The sequence below is a fragment of the Rhinoderma darwinii genome, chromosome 5, assembly GCF_050947455.1.
Source record: "Rhinoderma darwinii isolate aRhiDar2 chromosome 5, aRhiDar2.hap1, whole genome shotgun sequence".
In the NCBI taxonomy this organism is placed as follows: domain Eukaryota; kingdom Metazoa; phylum Chordata; class Amphibia; order Anura; family Rhinodermatidae; genus Rhinoderma; species Rhinoderma darwinii.
In genome coordinates, this window is record NC_134691.1 from 37,602,533 (window position 1) to 37,621,201 (window position 18,669).

The window sequence follows — 18,669 nt, forward strand, 5'->3', positions numbered from 1 at the left end:
AATTTCCGACCATGTAAGTAGAAAACAGCTGTTTCTGTAACTCCCATAGAAGTAAATGGCAGTTACGGAAATAGCGCAGCTCAGGTGAGCAACGCCGCTTTCTACTTACGTGGTCGGAAATTACAAGTCGTAGCGGAAACAGAGAAAGATAAAACGGGGTTTATGGGGCACCATTCTAAAGTTAGAGACCCACATCTATCTGACATTTAAGGCATATCCTGTGGATATGCCATAAATGTCCCTGGTGGGAAAACCCCTTTAAGGAGATTTCATACCATACGAATTTACGGCATATCGATTGGATGTGATCAATGAATAAAAAAAAAAAAAAAAAAAAAAAAAAGGTAAGCGTCTGACTGATGGGATCACCACTGATCCGGAGAATGGGGATGATGTTAAAGCATCTATGAGAAACTTTATAGGAGGAAAGCTATGATCTGCAAAGAGGCTAAAAAAGTTAAAAACAAAAACACCTGTGGAATGGGAACACAAACCGAATACAAAGAAAATTACATTTTTGGGTTTAATGTCTATCTATGAACTCTAACACGCACACGCACACACACACACGCACACACACGCGCACACACACGCGCACACGCACACACACGCACACACACGCACACGCACACACACGCACACACACGCACACGCACACACGCACACACGCACACGCACACACACACACACACCCTTAGTGGATTGTGGAGAGGTAAGAGATGGGGAGTAATGATGAAGACCTTACCTTTCCATCAGTTATGTACTTGCAGTTAATTTTCAAAAACTTCTCGGTGAAGGCTTCTTCTTCTTCCGATGTAGAAGATACCACTCTAGATGGACGGATTGAAGGATAGGCTGGGGAGGATGTTGACTCTTTGTGGCGACTGGGATTATGGTCCTACAATAACATTTCATACATTAAAGGTCACACTACTGCGCTTAATCAGAAACGGGGACCTGCAACACGAACCTAAAAGCATTCTGAAAAGGTACAATCATCCTGTGTTACCAAGAAATATCAATGGAAGGCGCCATTCTTGACAATTTATATAAGGCAAAAAAAAAATAATCCTACACGTCTATACTTACTGCACTTTTCTCAAATTCAACTTCGGATGAGGTTGGAGAGAGCGGACTTATGGGACTGAGCGATGGCGAGCTTTCCACACTGGAAATGTAATCCGGATCCGGTACATATAAAAGCTTTGAGAGAAAAAAAAAATGATATATATTATAATAATAAATAAATGTAAAAAAAACAAACAAACCACCATACAATTTTATCAAATGATTTTTATATATTATGGATTACTAAGTGCGGCCATGTTTTATACACAGTATAGATTAGGATCCCATACAAAAAGTTAAACTGCTGTTGACCATGGAAGTTGGAGCAATGAGGAGACTACAGAATTCACTTTAGTTTTAACAGAAGATAACAACGCTGAAATGAGGATTGAAGGGGAATTTCAAGCAAATGTACCACACTTTTATGTTTTGTGCTTAGAAATGAATACACAAGAACTTTAAAAGGGGTTGTCTAGTTTAGAAAACTTTTTTTTTTTTTTTTTTAAATCCCCAATAGGGAAATCTAATTTGATAGAATTCCTATATATATATATATATATATATATATATATATATATATATATATATATAGTAGTGTAGTGTGGCTACCAGCTGGGGGTCCCCAGCTCAGGACAACCAGCTGGTAGTCAGTGTGGAGAACAGCGACAAAAAGTATCTCTTGCGCTGGAGGACTTACGTCTGTACTTTACATGGACAACTCATTGATTTTAATGGGAATGGCGTAATGCTCTATTTTCCCTGTAGTGGCGCTGCAGGAGAAACAAACACTTGCTATAGGGATCTCCGATAGAATACAGCCGATTGCAGAGGGTCATGGTAGGACACCCTGTAAGCAGCTTATGGGCAGGGACCCTGCGATCCAGTAAGACCATTACTCAAAGCAGACAACTCCTTTAAAATAGAGATCAGTTTTATTTTGCAGTTCTTATGTTTAGTGATTAACACCATGATACAATTGTTATAGTAGACACTATAAAGGCCAAGTTCACACAGAGGTTTTTTATGTGGATTCTGATGCGGAAACCACGTTGGAATCCGCTCCAAAAAACAGCCGAAACCGCCTCCCATTGATTTCTGTGGGAGGCGGAGGAGTTTTTTTTTTCATGCGGAAGCTTTTAGCTGCTCGCGGTAAAAAAAATAAAATAAAGTGCCATGCTTATCCTTGCTGCGGTTCCGCCTCTGACCTCCCATTAAAATCAATGTGAGGCAGAGAAAGCGTTTTTTGCCCGCGGCGCTCAATGGCCACAGGTGGAAAACGCAGCAAGAAATTGCAGACAGGTCGAAATTTGCCTCAAAACTCCAGCAGATTTTTCTGCCGGCAAAAAAAATGGAAAACAAAAAAAAACCTCAATGTGAACAGGGCCTAAAGATTAAAAGTAAGTATAATATACAGCAAACCTGATCCAAGTAATAAAATACAATAGACACACACAACAACATAGAACATACCTGTCCAGGTACAACTGCTCTGGAGAAGAGTTTATTTAGCTGCACTAGTTCATTTGGTGTCGTATCAAACTTCAGAGCGATGCTATTTAAAGAATCCCGGGATTCAACCTGTAAAAAGACAAATAAAACCAATAAATCGGCAACTTTAGGTAGACGGAGAATAAAACAAAAAGATAGAAAATCCACGACCACAACGCTACAGAAAGACGAATCACAATGATCGTTCACAGCAAACATTACGTGGGATTTTAGGGGGTCAAGTTGTCAAACTAATGCATCAGTGCAGATAAAATGCATTAGGCCTCATGCACATGTCCGTAGTTTTTATCTGCAATTTCGAATCCGTAATTGCAAATAAAATACTGACACATTCATTTCTATCGACCATGGACACCTTCCCGTACATTTACGGGTGTGTATTCACCGGGATCACTACTAATGATGTAACACCTATAGTAATGGTCTTTAGAAGGCAAAAGTGTGATCCTGAATATAGAAAGTGTGGAAGTAAAATTGCATGTCATTTCTTAATACCTATAACAAGGATGGAATCCACACTAACTGGCCAAAAGTATGTGGACACCTGACCATCACACCTACGTACATGAACTTGTTGGACGTCCTATTCCAACATCATGGACGATAATGTTGAGCCCCATTTTGCAGCTACAACAGCCTCCACTCTTCTGGGAAGGATTTACACAATATTTTGGAGTGTATCTGTGAGAATTTGTGCCCAATTAGCCAATAGAACACTTGTGAGGTTAGACAGTGACGTTGGATAAGGTCTGGCTCACAATTCATCCCGAGCTCTGGGCAGCCATTAGAGTTCCTCGACACCAAACTCATCACCCCAGGTCTTTATGGAGATAGCAGTGGACACAGTCATGGTGGAACGGTAAAGGGTCGAACACCAAACTTTAAAGCTACAATTGTGTAGAATGTCTTTGCGTGTTGTAGCTTTACCATTACCCTACACTGGAAATAAGGGGCCAAACCCTGAACAACAGCCCCAAAACCATTATCCACGGACACAGGTATGCCAGCAGGTAAGGTTCTCCTGGCTATGCGCAAAACAGAGTCATCCATCACTGTTAGATAGCGAAACGTGATTGTCCCCCCAGAGAACACGCTGCTCCATAGTCCAGTGACGACGTGCTTTAACCACTCCAGCTTGGCGTTGTGCATGGTGATCATAGGCTCGTGTGCAGCTGCTCGACCACAGAAACCCATTTCATGAAGCTCCTGACGTACAATTCTTGTGCTGATGTCACTTCCAGAGACAGTTTAGGACATTTCGCAGTGAGTGATACAACAGAAGGAAATTTTATACACTTCAGGAATTTGACATGCGGTTGTTATTTCTAAATGCTTCCACAATAACAGCACCTAAGTTTATGCACCCGTTTGCGGTAACATACAATGGACCACACGTGTACGTCCAGGTGTTCTGACAGTAAGTAGTGTAACATTTCCATTTCCAGCTACGGAGTCCCTCCCCGATATAAACAAGAGACTGAAAAATGTGATACTCTTTGCTCCATGCCGTCATTTTGTTTTATTTCCTGAAGCAATGAACTAAAAGAAACAAGACCATTACAAAGTGTGTCCTTTTATTACATACTGCTGAGGGCAATGCACTGTGCAGGGCACACACTATTCATGTATAACCTCTTCTATGCTGCCGGGAGGTAAAAAACAAACAAAAAGACAACAGAAAAACAATCAATCATGCAGAAATAAAAAATAAAAAAAGAGTCATGGTGTACAGCGACTAACACCTCTAAAGCAGCAAGTCACCAAAACAACATCATCACTCCTAAGAACACAACCCCAGCTAGGCTTTATCATGAACAGATTTTTCTTTCGTTTTTTGCAATTCCTTTTATGTTGGAATATTCCAGTTCACACGCTGGCCACTAGAGAAGAGATACAGTGCATTTGGAAAGTCTTCATACCCTTTCACATTTTGTTTTGTTGAGGTCTTGTGCTAAAATACCATCACTGCAGCACTCCACCAATCTGGGGTTTATGGCAGAGTGGCCGTAAATAAGCCTCTCCTCAGTAAGAGACAAAGCGCCCACCTGGAGTTTCCAAAAAAAGCACCTAGAGGAGTCTCAGACTGTGAGAAACAAGATTCTGTGGAATGATGAACAGGATTGAACTTTTTGGCCTCAATTCTAAGCGTCATGTCCGGAGGAAACCCGGCACTGCTCATCACCTGCCCAATACCATTTCTACAGTGAAGCATGGTGGTGGCGGCATCATGTGTTGGGGGTGTTTCTCAGCGGCTGGGACAGGGAGACTGGTCAGGGTTGAGGGAAATATAATTGGAGCAAAGTACAGAGATATTCTTAATAAAAACCTGATCCATAGTGCTCTGGACCTCAGACTGGGCCGCAGGTTCACCTTCCAACAAGACAATGACCCTAAGCACACAGCCAAGACCACACAGGAGAGGCTTAGGGACAACTCTGTGAATGTCCTTGAGTGGCCCAGCGAGAGCCCTGATTTGAACCTAATCAAACATTTCTGGAGAGACCTGAAGGTGGCTGTCCACCGATGTCACCATCCAACCTGACAGCCTGAGAGAATCTGCAGAGAAGAATGGCAGAAAATCCCCAAATCCAGGAGTGACAACCTTGTGGCATCATATCCAAGAAGACTGGAAGCCGTTATTGCTGCCAAAAGTGCTTGACCTAAGTCCTGAGTAAAGGGTCTGATCACTTCTGTCAATGCAAGATTTTTGTTTCTTCTTTTCAATAAAATTAGCAAAGAACTAACATTCTGTTTTCACTTTGTCATTATGGGGTATTGAGTGCAGAACGATGGGGAAGAACGTGAATTTTTTATTTTAGCACAAGACATCAACATAACAAATGTGAAAAAATTAAAAAGGGTTCAAAGCAGTAGCGTAGCTAGCAAGGGGGGGGGCGGCGGCCCACTGAGTTGGTGGGGCCGAGCGCGACAGTCGACGCCATGACCGCCGTTCGGGCGCAACTGAAACCAGCCTCCGCCACCCCCTCCTGCACTAATTGTACCTGCGTCTATAGGACGCAGATACAATTACATGCATAAGTGCTGAATGGCCGGGCACGTTCCGTGCCACATCATTCAGCGCGTATCAATGACGCCGATTGGCAGGGCAGAATTACTTGCCCCGCCAATCAGCGCCTTTCAACGACGCAAGCGGCGGGAGGAGGTCATCGCACCGCTTGCGTCGTTCAGCCCCGCAAGACCTGCTCAGAAGAGAGCAGGCCTGCATTGACACAGGACGATGCGGGGACGGGATCAAGGCAAGTATGTAAAGTTTATTTTTTTCACTTAAAAGTGTGAGTGGCATTATCTACGGGGGAGGCTATATGTGGGATACCAGCTACAGGGGAGGCTATATGTGGGACACTATCTGCATGTGGGGCTATATGTAGAGCGCTATCTACAGGTGGCTGTATGTGGGTACCATCTACAGGGGGACCTATCTACAGGGAGCACTGGTGTGTGTGTGTGGGACACTGTGTCCCTGATTATAATAGCAACGTATACTTTGTATTGTGCTATTATAATTAGAGGTGCAATGTTTGGAACTATTATATTTAGGGGCGTGGTTTGTGGCACCATGAGAATTTTGTCTTCGTTTATAGGTGCAGAAATGTTTGAAGTGAGAAGCTGAAGACATCTGAGCAGCAAACTGCAGAAATAGGAGACATCATCATAGAGGTTTGGACTGTATGGAGAAGAAAAGAGAAAAAGAACGACTAGAATCTGAAAAGATGTCACCGGTGCGTCACTTAATGTAAATGTTTATTCTGCCTCTAATCAATACTGTAGCGAGATGATGGGCAGTATGACTTTTTTTGGTGAAGCAGCAACTCTTTTGGGAAAACCGGCCATCAAAAAATGGGACATGCCCTATTTTCAGCCGTTCACCCGGCCCCCATATCTGTGTCTACCGTCTCTCACTCTCTCCTTACAGCGCAGAGTGCATGCGAGGAGGAGGAGGAGTTTATGCCATTCTAACGAATCGCTGTATGCTGCAGGTAAGTTTCTACAATGTGGGGGTGCTGTATACAGGGGTACTCTGTGGCAGGGCCGGGGTGTACAGCAGGTAGAAGGGGGCGCTGCGCTGGCTCCCTTCCCCTGCTTGTTTTAAAAGCGCCCTGGCCCGGCGACACCTCCATGGCCGATGGCGCCGCTACTACTCTAGTGACGCCACTATAGAAGAGCAGGGAGGTATCTCCCTGCTCTGCTATGTGCTAGCCTCACTTTAGCTCCCTGAAGGAGCGGAATACCCATGTGTTCGGGGATTCCGCTCCTGGACAGATCGCTTAATGTCTCTGTCCATATATGGACAGTGACATCAGGGGAAACTCCTGAAGCGGAATCCCCGAACACTCTGACCGGGGATTCCACACCAGGAGAAGCCAGTAACGTTCAGTGTCTATAAATGGACACAGACGACAGGGGCTTTTCCTGAAGTGGAATCACCGGCCACATGGGGATTCCACTTCAGGAGTTGCCCCTGATGTCACTGTCCAGATATGCCCGGCCCGGAACGGAATCAGAACGGATGCAAACCGGCCGATTTTATCGGCCGACATTCGGACCTGTTGGGACCCTGTCGTGTGAATAAGGCCCAACTCTGTAACTCTGTTCAGTCATCTGCTTCTATTCTGGTAAAAAGTCAACATTATATTGCGGTTTTGTGCCAGAAACATGTGCCGGATTAACAGATGTTGTGTATCATCAATAGCCAGGTTAAAGGAATTTCACTGTAGTTTAGGATGTTTAGAAAAGTCATTCCTCAAGTCAAGTCTGGCGAGTAAGTTGTTCTATAGCAGCCACATACATTATATATGTATGTATGTACCTCATCCGTGCAGCAATCAGTATAATAAAATCACACACTGCCCATACAGCAGATATTGGCAGCTTCGGTCCCAGCTATTCCTGGAGAAGTTGCTGCACATGTGCGGACATTCTCTATTAAAATGAATAGAAGTTACAGAAATGGTCAAGTGAGAATAAATACAAGTCCTTCAGTTCTCCAATATATGAGGTTACTGGAAAAGCTGGGTGATCACTAACGTGTTTACAGCTGACACAGGATTTGCAGCCATGTGGGTTGTCATTCAGCTTTCCAAGGGTTCTGAATGACAAATCTACAATACGACGTGAATGGGATGTATCATTGAACAACTAGGGAGATTAGCAGAAAGTAGAGTGACAACCCACATGAAAAATATATCCAATTGGGATTTTTTCTTTTTTTTTTTAATGAATATGGGTGAGGGGGGGGGCAACTCTTAGGGTATGTTCACACGCAGTGTTTTCAGACGTAATTCGGGCATTTTACGACTCGAATTACGCCTGAAAAATGTCCCTAATACGACTACAACATCTGCCCATTGCTTGCAATCGGTTTTATGGTGTTCTGTTTTCCGAGTTGTAATTTTACGCGTCACTGTCAAAGTACGGCGCGTAAAAAGACGCCTGTGAAAAAGAAGTGCATGTCACTTCTTGGGACGTTTTTGGAGCCGTTTTTCAGTGACTCCATTGAAAAACAGCTCCAATAACGTGCGTAAAATACGCGAGTTGCTACAAAAACGTCTGAAAATCAGGAGCGGTTTTCGCCTGAAACCAGCTCCGTACTGTCAGACGTTTTTGGTCACTGCGTGTGAACATACCCTAAGAGAGAACAATACAAACCAAAAGTTTTTTTTAAAATTAGGCACAATGATCCAGCATCCTCAGGACCGCTGGAGTATTGGATGGTGATGATAACATGAAGTGATCTGCTGAAGACCTGGTGCCGATCAGTTAAACACCAGGCTATCCAGCAAGTCCTTGTTAATCTGGCACACTACTATTTTTGTATACTTGCTGGATTACCAGGCTTACTGGACAATAAAGTGTAAATTCTCTTGGCAAACGATAAAAGCCAGAAAATACTTGTTCTATTCTTAGTGGATTAGAGCCCAGAGCATTGAGCGTGTTCATGAAACACAAAGGTCATCGATCCGTCGTCCCCTGTATCTTTCCCTCCCTTTAATGACCTCTGAGTTCTCTACATACCATCCCCCCCTTCCTCCTGCCCCCGAGGCTCTTTTAGCAGTAGAGTTGCGCCCCCCCCTCCCCCCCTCAGCCTTCGGGTCCCATAACAGTGGTTGGTCTCAATACCTTGGTAATTATTTTCATTTGCTCCATGAATAAAAAAAGAACTGATCAAAGACAGAAGTTTTTTTTTAAAGTTTTGCACGGGAGAAAAAAAACAAAAAAAAAAACAAATGTGGATTAAACGGCAACTCTTTGAACATTCTTCTTAAAGGAGAAACCTCAACATTATCAAAACGCTAATCTGATAAAGAAAATCAAACAAACAATGTGTCCCGTCCTACATGACCATCGCACAACTGTTTTCGGGTTCTGGATTATATCATTTATCTTGTTACAAGGAGGCGATTTTTTTTTATAAATAGGAGCCAATCGAGTAAGCCATTGAATGAACATAGTGAATTCTAGGGAGAAATATTGGAATATAGGTGATCTATATAATAGAGAGGTGACAGGCTAAAAAGCACAGGCACGTGCAAATCATAAGACGTAGCAGAAGCAATAACAATCTACCGTACAGAAGGGTGAGAGATTATTATTGGAAGTCAATCTTCTATTTCCTCTTCAGTGAAAGTCAGAGATTGATGAAATAAAAAGCGCGTTTCTCCAAGCCTCAGCATTTCACATTCGGTTTCCCATAGTAACAGGAGAAGAAGCTGCCTGCAGCAGGGGTTTGAGGGTCATTTCAAGAACATAGCAGTCAGAAAGGCTCCATATTCAGCTCCGGAGGAAAAAAAAAAAAAGGTGCTAAAATCTTTAAGACGCCCAGGAGGATGCAAGGTTATTTATCCCAGGCAAGGTCAAGGTAGATTTCCATAATTTGCTGCTAATGTAGCTCGGGCACTAAAAGCAACCTGCGCTTGTAAGTACCCGGTGCAAGAACAAAAATCCCATAACAGACCGAGCACTGGCAGAATTCACACTGCACAGGGGAAGGGGCGGGGGGGGACATTCAAAGTGCACAGACAAAGCTCACCGTGTATTCCATGGTTCCCTTTGGTCTCTGGAAGGACATCCGTCGCCCATCTTTCTTCTCAAAGCTCTTTTTCTGGCCGGTATCTGGAGGATAGAGAGGGTAGCTACGTGTTACATTCATGTCACAGGCGGTTGGGTAGAGAGCGGCAGGCAGACATCTATTTCACTCTGTAACTGGAGGTTCAGTCTCAGAGATCCAGCTGCCTGCGTGGTTTTTTTTCACCGATATAAAAAGTACTGTGACAAGTGTAATACATTAGCTGCGGCCGTGCGTCCTGTTATCCAGTGAAAATGCCCATTACAACACACGAAATAAACACTTTACAGAACCAAGAAGGGAATGTGCAATGTGTGATCAGCAGATGGATTCTCACTACAGCCCTGAGGGATCATCCATACACCAAGCACCAGAAGTAAGAGAAGAAAAAGAAGTCATTTGTAATGAATTCATTCAAGAACAGATCTGCGGCCGTAGCTTCACCCCATCCATCTCCCAGTTTATCATAGTTACATGCTGTGTTATGTTCCATGTGGATGGATTACAACCAATGAAGCTAAAGTTTGCCTTGTTTTGGGGTTTGTTTTCTTCTGCATAAGTGTTAGACCCTGTTCACATCTGCGTTGGGTCATTCTGCTGCGTCAGAGGAGGAGAACAAAGGAAAACCCGGAAGCAACTTTTTTTTTTTACCGGAAATAGCGCAGCATGCTGCATTATGGTTTCCGGTAATCTCGATGGAGGCCCCTACCAGAGCCTAAGTCTGCATCAGTTTGTCTCGCCTGTGATCAATACTTGTTCTACAGCTTCACAATCAGAACATGTCGCAGACTACACTCAGAGCATGTTCACACGAGGCAGATTTGTTGCAGACATTTCTGCAACTGTTCCATGCATCTGATTGGTAAATCCATGCACATGCTGCAAAAACAACCCCAAAGACACGCATGGAATGGATTTTTCAGTTGCAGAAATTTCTGCAAGAAATTTGCCACGTGTAAACACACCGATCATCGACGGGAAACTTTTCAAAACTGCCCATTCTAGGTTGAAGGGGGCATTTCCCTTTAAGAGAAAGGCAGCCTAGGAATATAGCTCTTAGGGCTCATGCACACTGCCATATTATGGCACTATACAACCATAGACCTCTATAGGGCCCTACTGTACCTCCGTATGCCTCAGTCGTAACACGGAGGGATTTTTCGGTTGAACTGTAGCCCGCTCCATCAGATGCTGTATAAGGAGGCCCCGTGCACACGACCGTATTTTCATCTATCTGTAAATACTGCCTGTAAATAGGGATCCGTAGTCATCCTATATATGATACGGTATCCGCAAATATGGTCGCAATGCATCCGTAAAAAAATAAAAAGGGAGGGAGGCTGTAAATTATGTCACTAACATATTGCATAGCAATACGGATACACATCCGTAGCCGTCCGTATTTACGGAAGCGCCCAGAGGCTTCTATGGGAGAGTCCGTAACGTGATTACGGACAAGACTAAGACAGGTTCTATCATTTTTTCAGCACGAACACCAGCCCTAAAAATACGGAAAGGTGCCCGTGGCCAATAGAAATGAATGGGTCCGTAATTACGAATGAAAAACATGGTTGTGTGCACGGGGCCTTACAGGAGAATCTCAGGTTTAACTGGTTAGGCTCCATTCACATCTGTGTTTGAGGCTCCGCTAGGGTAAAAAATGCTGGACAAAATACATGCTGCGCTATTTTGTCTGGTAAAATGACAGACACCATGGCAGAATGGTTCCATCAGGCGCCGATTGTGTCCATCATGCAATGGATCCGGTGCTTTCGGTATTTCCGTTATTCTGCTCCGTGATATCGGTGAAAATACTGAACGCAGATGTGAACGAAGCAGAAGAAAAAGGAGTAGAGACCAGCAAGAGGGAGATCAAAGGGAGTCTAAATTCTGCAACTTTTTAATATACTTTGGTTTTTAAATTCCTCATCATTCTGGAGGGCTCCCAAAATGCTGAAACCGGCACAGACCCAGAAGCAGCAGCACAAATCTCTCATGTTCCCTACATCAATACACTGTAGCAGTCGGAGGTCCAGACAGTTTAGCTCAGAGGATTTCCTACACAATCGTTACAAGTTTTCAGCTATGTAAATAGGTGTGTATAGACTTTTGGCCTCTGGAAACAAGAATGTTTCCATTCACTGACAGCAAACAGATTTAAAATAAAATAAATAAAAAAATCGCAACAAAATAAATTATCTTGAAAAGACTTTGATTACACATAGATTATAGTCCGCCCCCCCCCCCCCCAGAGAATCCTCAGCACCAGCCACATGTCCTTATCACAGGGACTGTAGAGGCAGCGGACTGCCCCGGGACCTCTGTACAGTGAAGCCTTCTCTGCCGGCTACTCTCTGCTCATACACTTTTTATAGATGCCTATATTTACAGTGGCACCATCTCATGACAATGCCACTTTAAACTTACATTTACATAAAAATAGAAAAACCCCTTTAAGCCTGAAAGTCTCACATAATGGGGCGTCCAAGAGCATTTAACATGTGAGCGAATCTCAGCTGCTTTGTAGACGCGTCACTCTTGGTTGGGAATGTCATCGGAACTGCCATAGCAAACCGTCCCTAGTCATTGTCTGTGCAGCTGCCTTCTCCCCTCCTCGTCAGATCAGTTTTAAAGAAAAATCAGGGGAAGAAATAAAACACCCATTCTCCCACAGTAAGTAATTTCCCTTCTGCAGATCACTCCGGCCGGCGATGCCTATAGTGTCATGTGAATTACTAGTAGTAGGGCTACCAAAGGCATTACCAGGACCCGACAGGCTATTAAATATCATGTATATTGGGGTGGCTCGGTGACTTGAAGATAGAGTTTTGGGTACTGATGCGGCCAAGGTCAACATCTTAAGTTTGTAGGTTCTCCCCGTGTGGACATGGGTTTCCTCCCACGTTCCAAGAACATAGGAATAGAACATTTCTATGAAATTAACCCTTGTATGTGTGTCTGAGATAGATGAGCCTCATTAGGGACAGAGAATGATGTGGCTGGTGATCATCTCTGTACAGCGCTGCAGAATATGTAAGCGCTATATAAATGATGATCAATAATTAATAATAAATCATAGAACTCCTATAATAAAAGTATATAAAATTTAGCAGTAAAGGTAGAGAACCTGCAGGTCGTAAAGGCCAAAAGTCAGTCACTTTTTTTAATTTCCTTTTAATAAAGGGTTTGCCCCTTTAGGACAATGCCTGCCCACATTCCCTACCACAAGAACCGCGATGCAATGCCGAATCCATCATATGACAGAAACCACCGGCGCCTGACTGACCCCGTTGACTTATAATGGGGTCCATCAGTTTCGGTCATTTTCACAGGAAAAACAGCGATGTATCTTATGCAGAGATGCAGTCCCTGCGCCTCATTGCTTCATTAAAAAGCCATTCAGGGGTCTAGAAAAGATGGGTGACAACTCTCTATTGGAGTCGTAATGGATATTTATAACATATTATGAAGAGGAGAATTCAAGGAAATCATTGAACTTAAGTGGAAACACCATCCAAGGGGTATTCCAGCCGCGGCAAGTGATGCCATATTGTTAGGATATGTCGTCACTTGCTGGTCAGTGGGGGTCCGACTTCCGAGATCACTAGAAAGAAAAGGCTGTGGTTCTCTGGGGAGCCCCGCGGCTCCTTCTGAATTTTCAGCCCCATTCACTTGAAGTGGTGCTGGGCAGAAAAAAAAAAAATACCAAAAGCCCAAGGACCTTCATTCTCGTGATCATGGGATTATGGAATAGCCCTTTAAAATAAAAATAAAATAATAATTTTATATATATATCACATATTAAATAAATCTAGACAATCTCAATTCTACATATGTATTTAATACGCGGCGCACAGGGTTTTCTTTCCCAACCCCATAAGACAATGAGCAGCACTTTCAGGAAATCAGACAGAAGTCCTCTTAGAACATCTTTCTGCACGTCATGCATTTTTAATATTAGTTGGCGTAGTGTTCGTCTGATTCTTCCTGAAGGAGCAGTTTGGGTTTCAAGGAGATCAGACGATAATGAAGTACAATTATTATCAGGGGAGACGGGAAGCACGAGGCGGTTAAGGAGCGCACAACACTTATGGGTCAGCAACTTTGAAGAAAAACTTCAGTGTGGGATGACGAGCAATTCCATTTAATGGGTCTACTTAACTGTACAGAAGGAGGATCAGAGCATGTTAGACCCTGTACAGTCACGGAAAATCATCAGTTCACATTCCGAGAAGAAGCCACAAACCCCAACAACTAAGGATCACTGATCAACCTATAGGTACAACGCAGGCCAAAAGTAAACCGGCCCAGAAACACATGGCTGGTCCACGCCAAACAGAGCCAAGACACAGCTCAAGTTACCTGGAAGATCATTACCTTGTAGCATCACATTATACCCGCCTGTGCCAATTGTAAATACCTCACAATGTAAGAGGGTTTTTTAATTGATGGCCGATCCTTAGGACAGGCGATCAATACAGGATTGGTGGGGTTCCAACCCCTTCATTGTTTATACCGGCACAGTGACGTACATATGAGTGTGGTGGTGCCTGGTACTGCGGTTAAGCCCCACTCAGTGAGCGCCATGGTCTCTTTGTTTTTAATAACTCGTGTCCATTGCGGGGCAAGATCCCTACCGACCATACTGATGGCCTGTTCTAAGGTTAGGCCACAGACAGAAGATCATGGAAGCAGCCACGAAGGAATTGCTTTATTTTACAGTACTAGATTAGAGTTCACATGCTGTCCCTTTAATACTCTCCAATCAGTGCTGACCGTGTCCAACTATGTAGGGACAATCCATATTGACATAAATGTAACATCCTGCTTCAATATTTTCATATTTTTCCAGTAGGAATAAGGCCCTGTTCACACAGAGTTTTTTTGCAGACAAAAAAAAAATAAATCTCCGGACAGGAGAAGAAGCAGGGAAATCTGGGTAAGTATAACTTAAATAAATATATATATATATATATATATATATTTTTTTTCTTACTTGCTATTTTTGCGACGCATCACTGTGATTCCGCCAAAAATATCGCAACACACACTGCTTTGTTGCGGGTTTATGCACCCCATTGAATTTAATGGGTAAACCCGCAACAGAAGAGTTGCGTATCCGCAGAATTAATGGTCATGATGTGGTTGAAGTAAACGCACCGCAGGTCAATTTATGTGCGGTTTTTTTTCGACGGATATTTGTTGAAATCTCACCCACACAGCTGCTACTGTAATAGGCTGTGGATTTTCCACAATTAATCTGTTCCGTGCGTTCCTACCCTTAGGCCTCATGCACATGACCGTAGCCATGTGCACGGCTGTGATTTTCGGGTCGGCCGGCTGCGGACCGTCAGCCGCGAGCCGCCCGCAAATCGCGGGACATGCACATGGCCGCGGACATTATTTTCAATGAGCCCGGACTGCAGAAGACGGCCGTAATAAGACAGGTCCGTTCTTTCTGCGGTGCGGGCTCCTGGGCCATGCACGGACCGTAAAAACTACGGTCGTGTGCATGGCCCCATAGAGATGAATGGGGCCGCAATGGTGAAGCACGGCGGAGGCAGCGTTATGGAGCACGGCGGAGGCAGCGTTATGGAGCACGGCGGAGGCAGCGTTATGGAGCACGGCGGAGGCAGCGTTATGGAGCACGGCGGAGGCAGCGTTATGGAGCACTTTTTCTGCTGCTGGAACTGGGGCTTTAGTCAAGATGGAGGGAATTATGAACAGTTCCAAATATCAGTCAATATTGGCACAAAACCTGCAGCCTCTGCTAAAAAGCTGAAGATGAAGAGGAATTTCACCTTTCAGCACGACAACGACCCAAAGCGGAACCTCCAAATCAGCAAAAGAATGGCGTCACCAGAAGAAGATCAACGTTTTGGAATGGCCCAGCCAGAGGCCAAACCTGAATCCCATTGAAAATCTGTGGGGGTGACCTGAAGAGGACTGTACACAGGAGATGCCCTCGCAATCTGACAGGTTTGAAGCGCTTTTGCAAGGAAGAGGGGGCAATATAAGTGTTGCGATATTAGTATCGATCTCACCCATTTAACCCCTCAGATGCGGTGCACAATAGTGAGCACCGCATCTGAGTGGTTTTGGAGAGAGGGAGGGAGCTCCCTCTCATCCCACCGACACCCAGCGATACGATCGCCGAGTGTCTGTGTCTCCAATGGCAGCCGGGGGGCTAATAAAGGCCCCCAGGTCTGCCTGGAGTGACTGGAGGCATGTCCTAGCAGATGCCTGTCTGTTTTAAACGGACAGGTAGTAATACACTGCAATACAAAAGTATTGCAGTGTATTATAATAGCGATCGCAGAATCGCATATTATAGTCCCCTAGTGGGACTAGTAAAGTTAATTTTAAAAAAAAATGCGAAAAAAAAAAATGAAAACCCCAGCTTTTCCCCTTACAAAATGCTTTACTATTAAAAAAAATAAAATAAAAAAGTTACACATATTTGGTATCGCCGCGTCTGTAACGACCCAGACTATAAATCTATTACATTATTTAACCCGCACGGTGAACGCCGTAAAAAATTTAATAAAAAAAAAACTATGGAAAAATTGCTGTTTTCTGTGAATCCTGACTTAAAAAAAATGTGATAAAAAGTGATCAAAAAGTCGCATTTACTCCAAAATGGTACCAATAAAAACTACAAGTCGTCCCGCAAAAAAAAATAAAAAGGTTATAGCTCTTGGAATGCGACGATGGAAAAACGTAAAAAATGGCTTGGTCATTAAGGGGTTAAGGATGTGCATATATATATGCAACCACATTATTTTTGTTGTTTATTTTTATTTTCCCACCCTAAAAGACTTTAGTTTGTTTGTCGATACAATTGTACAGATTATAGGTCACATTAAAGGTGGAAAAAGGTCTGAAATGATTCATCTTGGACTGATTTTGTAACATGACAAAAACCTGGCATTTTAACAGGGGAGTGTAAACTTTTTATATCCACTGTAGATGGGAGCCAGTTTCGGATATTTTTTGCCTCGGATTCCGACTCGGTTTCCGCGTAAAAAAAACCAACTCTGTGTGAACTGGGCCCAACAGAGGAATGTCACAACACAGAGTTCCAAAAAAAAATGCTCCAGCATTATTCCATGGGTAATACATTTACTAAAACAGACATGTTAGGAATGCTAAGGGTATGTTCACACGAGGTCATTACGTCCGTAATTGACGGACGTATTTCGGCCGCAAGTCCCGGACCGAACACACTGCAGGGAGCCGGGCTCCTAGCATCATAGTTATGTACGACGCTAGGAGTCCCTGCCTCGCTGCGGGACAACTGTCCCGTACTGTGATCATGTTTTCAGTATAGAACAAAGCGGCAGTGAGCGCTGACCCGTTTGGTTTCTGATCGGTTTTTCTTGGAAAGCCGGTGTACGGGCTCAAAATAAAGTATGGGCCAGTACATCGCTACATCGGCTTTCCGAAAAAAGCCGATCATAAACCAAGTGGCACAGCGCTCACCCGAGCGCTTCTGCAGCTTAGTTTTAGCGATCGGTAGAGGTCTCAGTGCTTGGTCCCCCACCGACCAAAACTTCTGACAGGTCACTATAACATGTCAGAAGTTTGTTGGAGGTTTAGTTACTCTTTAACCCCTTCCCGACAGTGGGGGAGGGGTGGGGGGGGCTGGAGTATAGAGCGGGCTCATGAGCTAAGTCCGCTCCATAGAGCGAGTGTGTCGGCTGTATCGTCGCGACCGTAACAAATTTATAGCGTAATTTATGATGTATATGCGGTTATAAAATAAAAACGGCTTTCTTTCACTTAACGTGAGGCACGGAGGTATTATGAATTTTGAACCTCCATGTGCCTCACATTAATAGTGATTAGCCCAATGTTGTCCATTATGACTGAGGAACATGATGGGGTTAATTCCTATTAATGTGAGGCATATGGAGGTTCAAAATTCATCACACCTCGCGCCTCACATGGAAAATGGAAGAACTTTTTTTTTTAATTATTATTGTTGGCAAAGTATAATTTTGGTATAGAGTATCGCAATACTACACGAAGTATCGGTATCAAAGTCCAAATTCTGGTATCGTGACAACCCCAGCCAGCACTTCAGGGTAACAAGCTGGACCCTGCCAGAGTGCCATCCTGCTCGTTTAACCCATTAAATGGCGCGGTCAATAGCGACCGTGGCATTAAGATTTCTAGAAACAGCGGGTGGCCCCCTGTAACGTTCCAACAACCTCCCGGCGACAAGATCGAGGGGCGCCGTTAGTTGTCATTTTCTTGCCTGATGAAGGTCCCCAGGTCCGTCATCTCTCACAAAAAAAAAAAAAAAAAAGCATACGAAGGAAGTAAAAAGGAGGATCCTATAGGGTGCTGCTGCGTGGTTGTGGTGGAAAGTCAATGAAAAATAGAAGATATATAACAATTATTTATTTGAACAATAGGTGGCTACGCGTTTCAACACTGAACTAGTGTCTTCCTCAGGCCAAAAAAAAAAAAAAAAAAAGAAAAAGGTCGCTTGAATTGCCGTTTTTTTTTCTATTCCACTCCAAATATTTTTTTTACAATTTCCCACTACATTATCTGGTACAATAAATTATGCCATAAAAATCTACAAAGCTATGGCTTTTGGAAGCTGGGGAGGAAAAAACCAAAGTGCAAATCCAAAAAATGGCTGCAGCGGGAAGGGGTTAAAATGCGCTAAGCCAACAAAGAGTTGGTATAAAGGGAAAAAAAGTGTCTAGCAAAATGCGCCAAATTTATCAAACAGCGTGCACCACGGTGATAAATTTGGCGCATAGTCTGACTGCCTAGTCTTCGTTTCCGCGGTCTAAATCTCACAGCTTAGTAAATCTCCCCCCGCTGCCTACCAATTTATGGATCACTAGTCAGATAGCACACGGAATATTGTGCAGAGTTTGGGGCACCAATGCACAAGAAAGACATAGTAGAGCTGGAGGACGGGCAACTGAATTAATAAATGGACTACAGTACCCAGAAAGATGATCAAACTTGGGGTCATTCAGTTTAGG

General features: G+C 43.7%; 1 protein-coding gene across 4 annotated transcripts in view; it reads right to left on the minus strand.

Moving 5' to 3' along the window:
• The window catches only part of OXR1 (oxidation resistance 1), a 531,616-nt gene that overhangs the window by 50,810 nt on the left and 462,137 nt on the right, over nucleotides 1–18,669 (minus strand). For all 4 annotated transcript variants that reach the window (XM_075825829.1, XM_075825830.1, XM_075825831.1 and 1 more), the window contains 4 exons: nucleotides 9,626–9,708; nucleotides 2,539–2,646; nucleotides 1,090–1,203; nucleotides 746–898 (listed from right to left, as the gene is read on the minus strand). In XM_075825829.1, coding sequence (XP_075681944.1) covers nucleotides 746–898; nucleotides 1,090–1,203; nucleotides 2,539–2,646; nucleotides 9,626–9,708 — 458 coding nt within the window. The remainder of the gene's footprint in view (nucleotides 1–745; nucleotides 899–1,089; nucleotides 1,204–2,538; nucleotides 2,647–9,625; nucleotides 9,709–18,669) is intronic.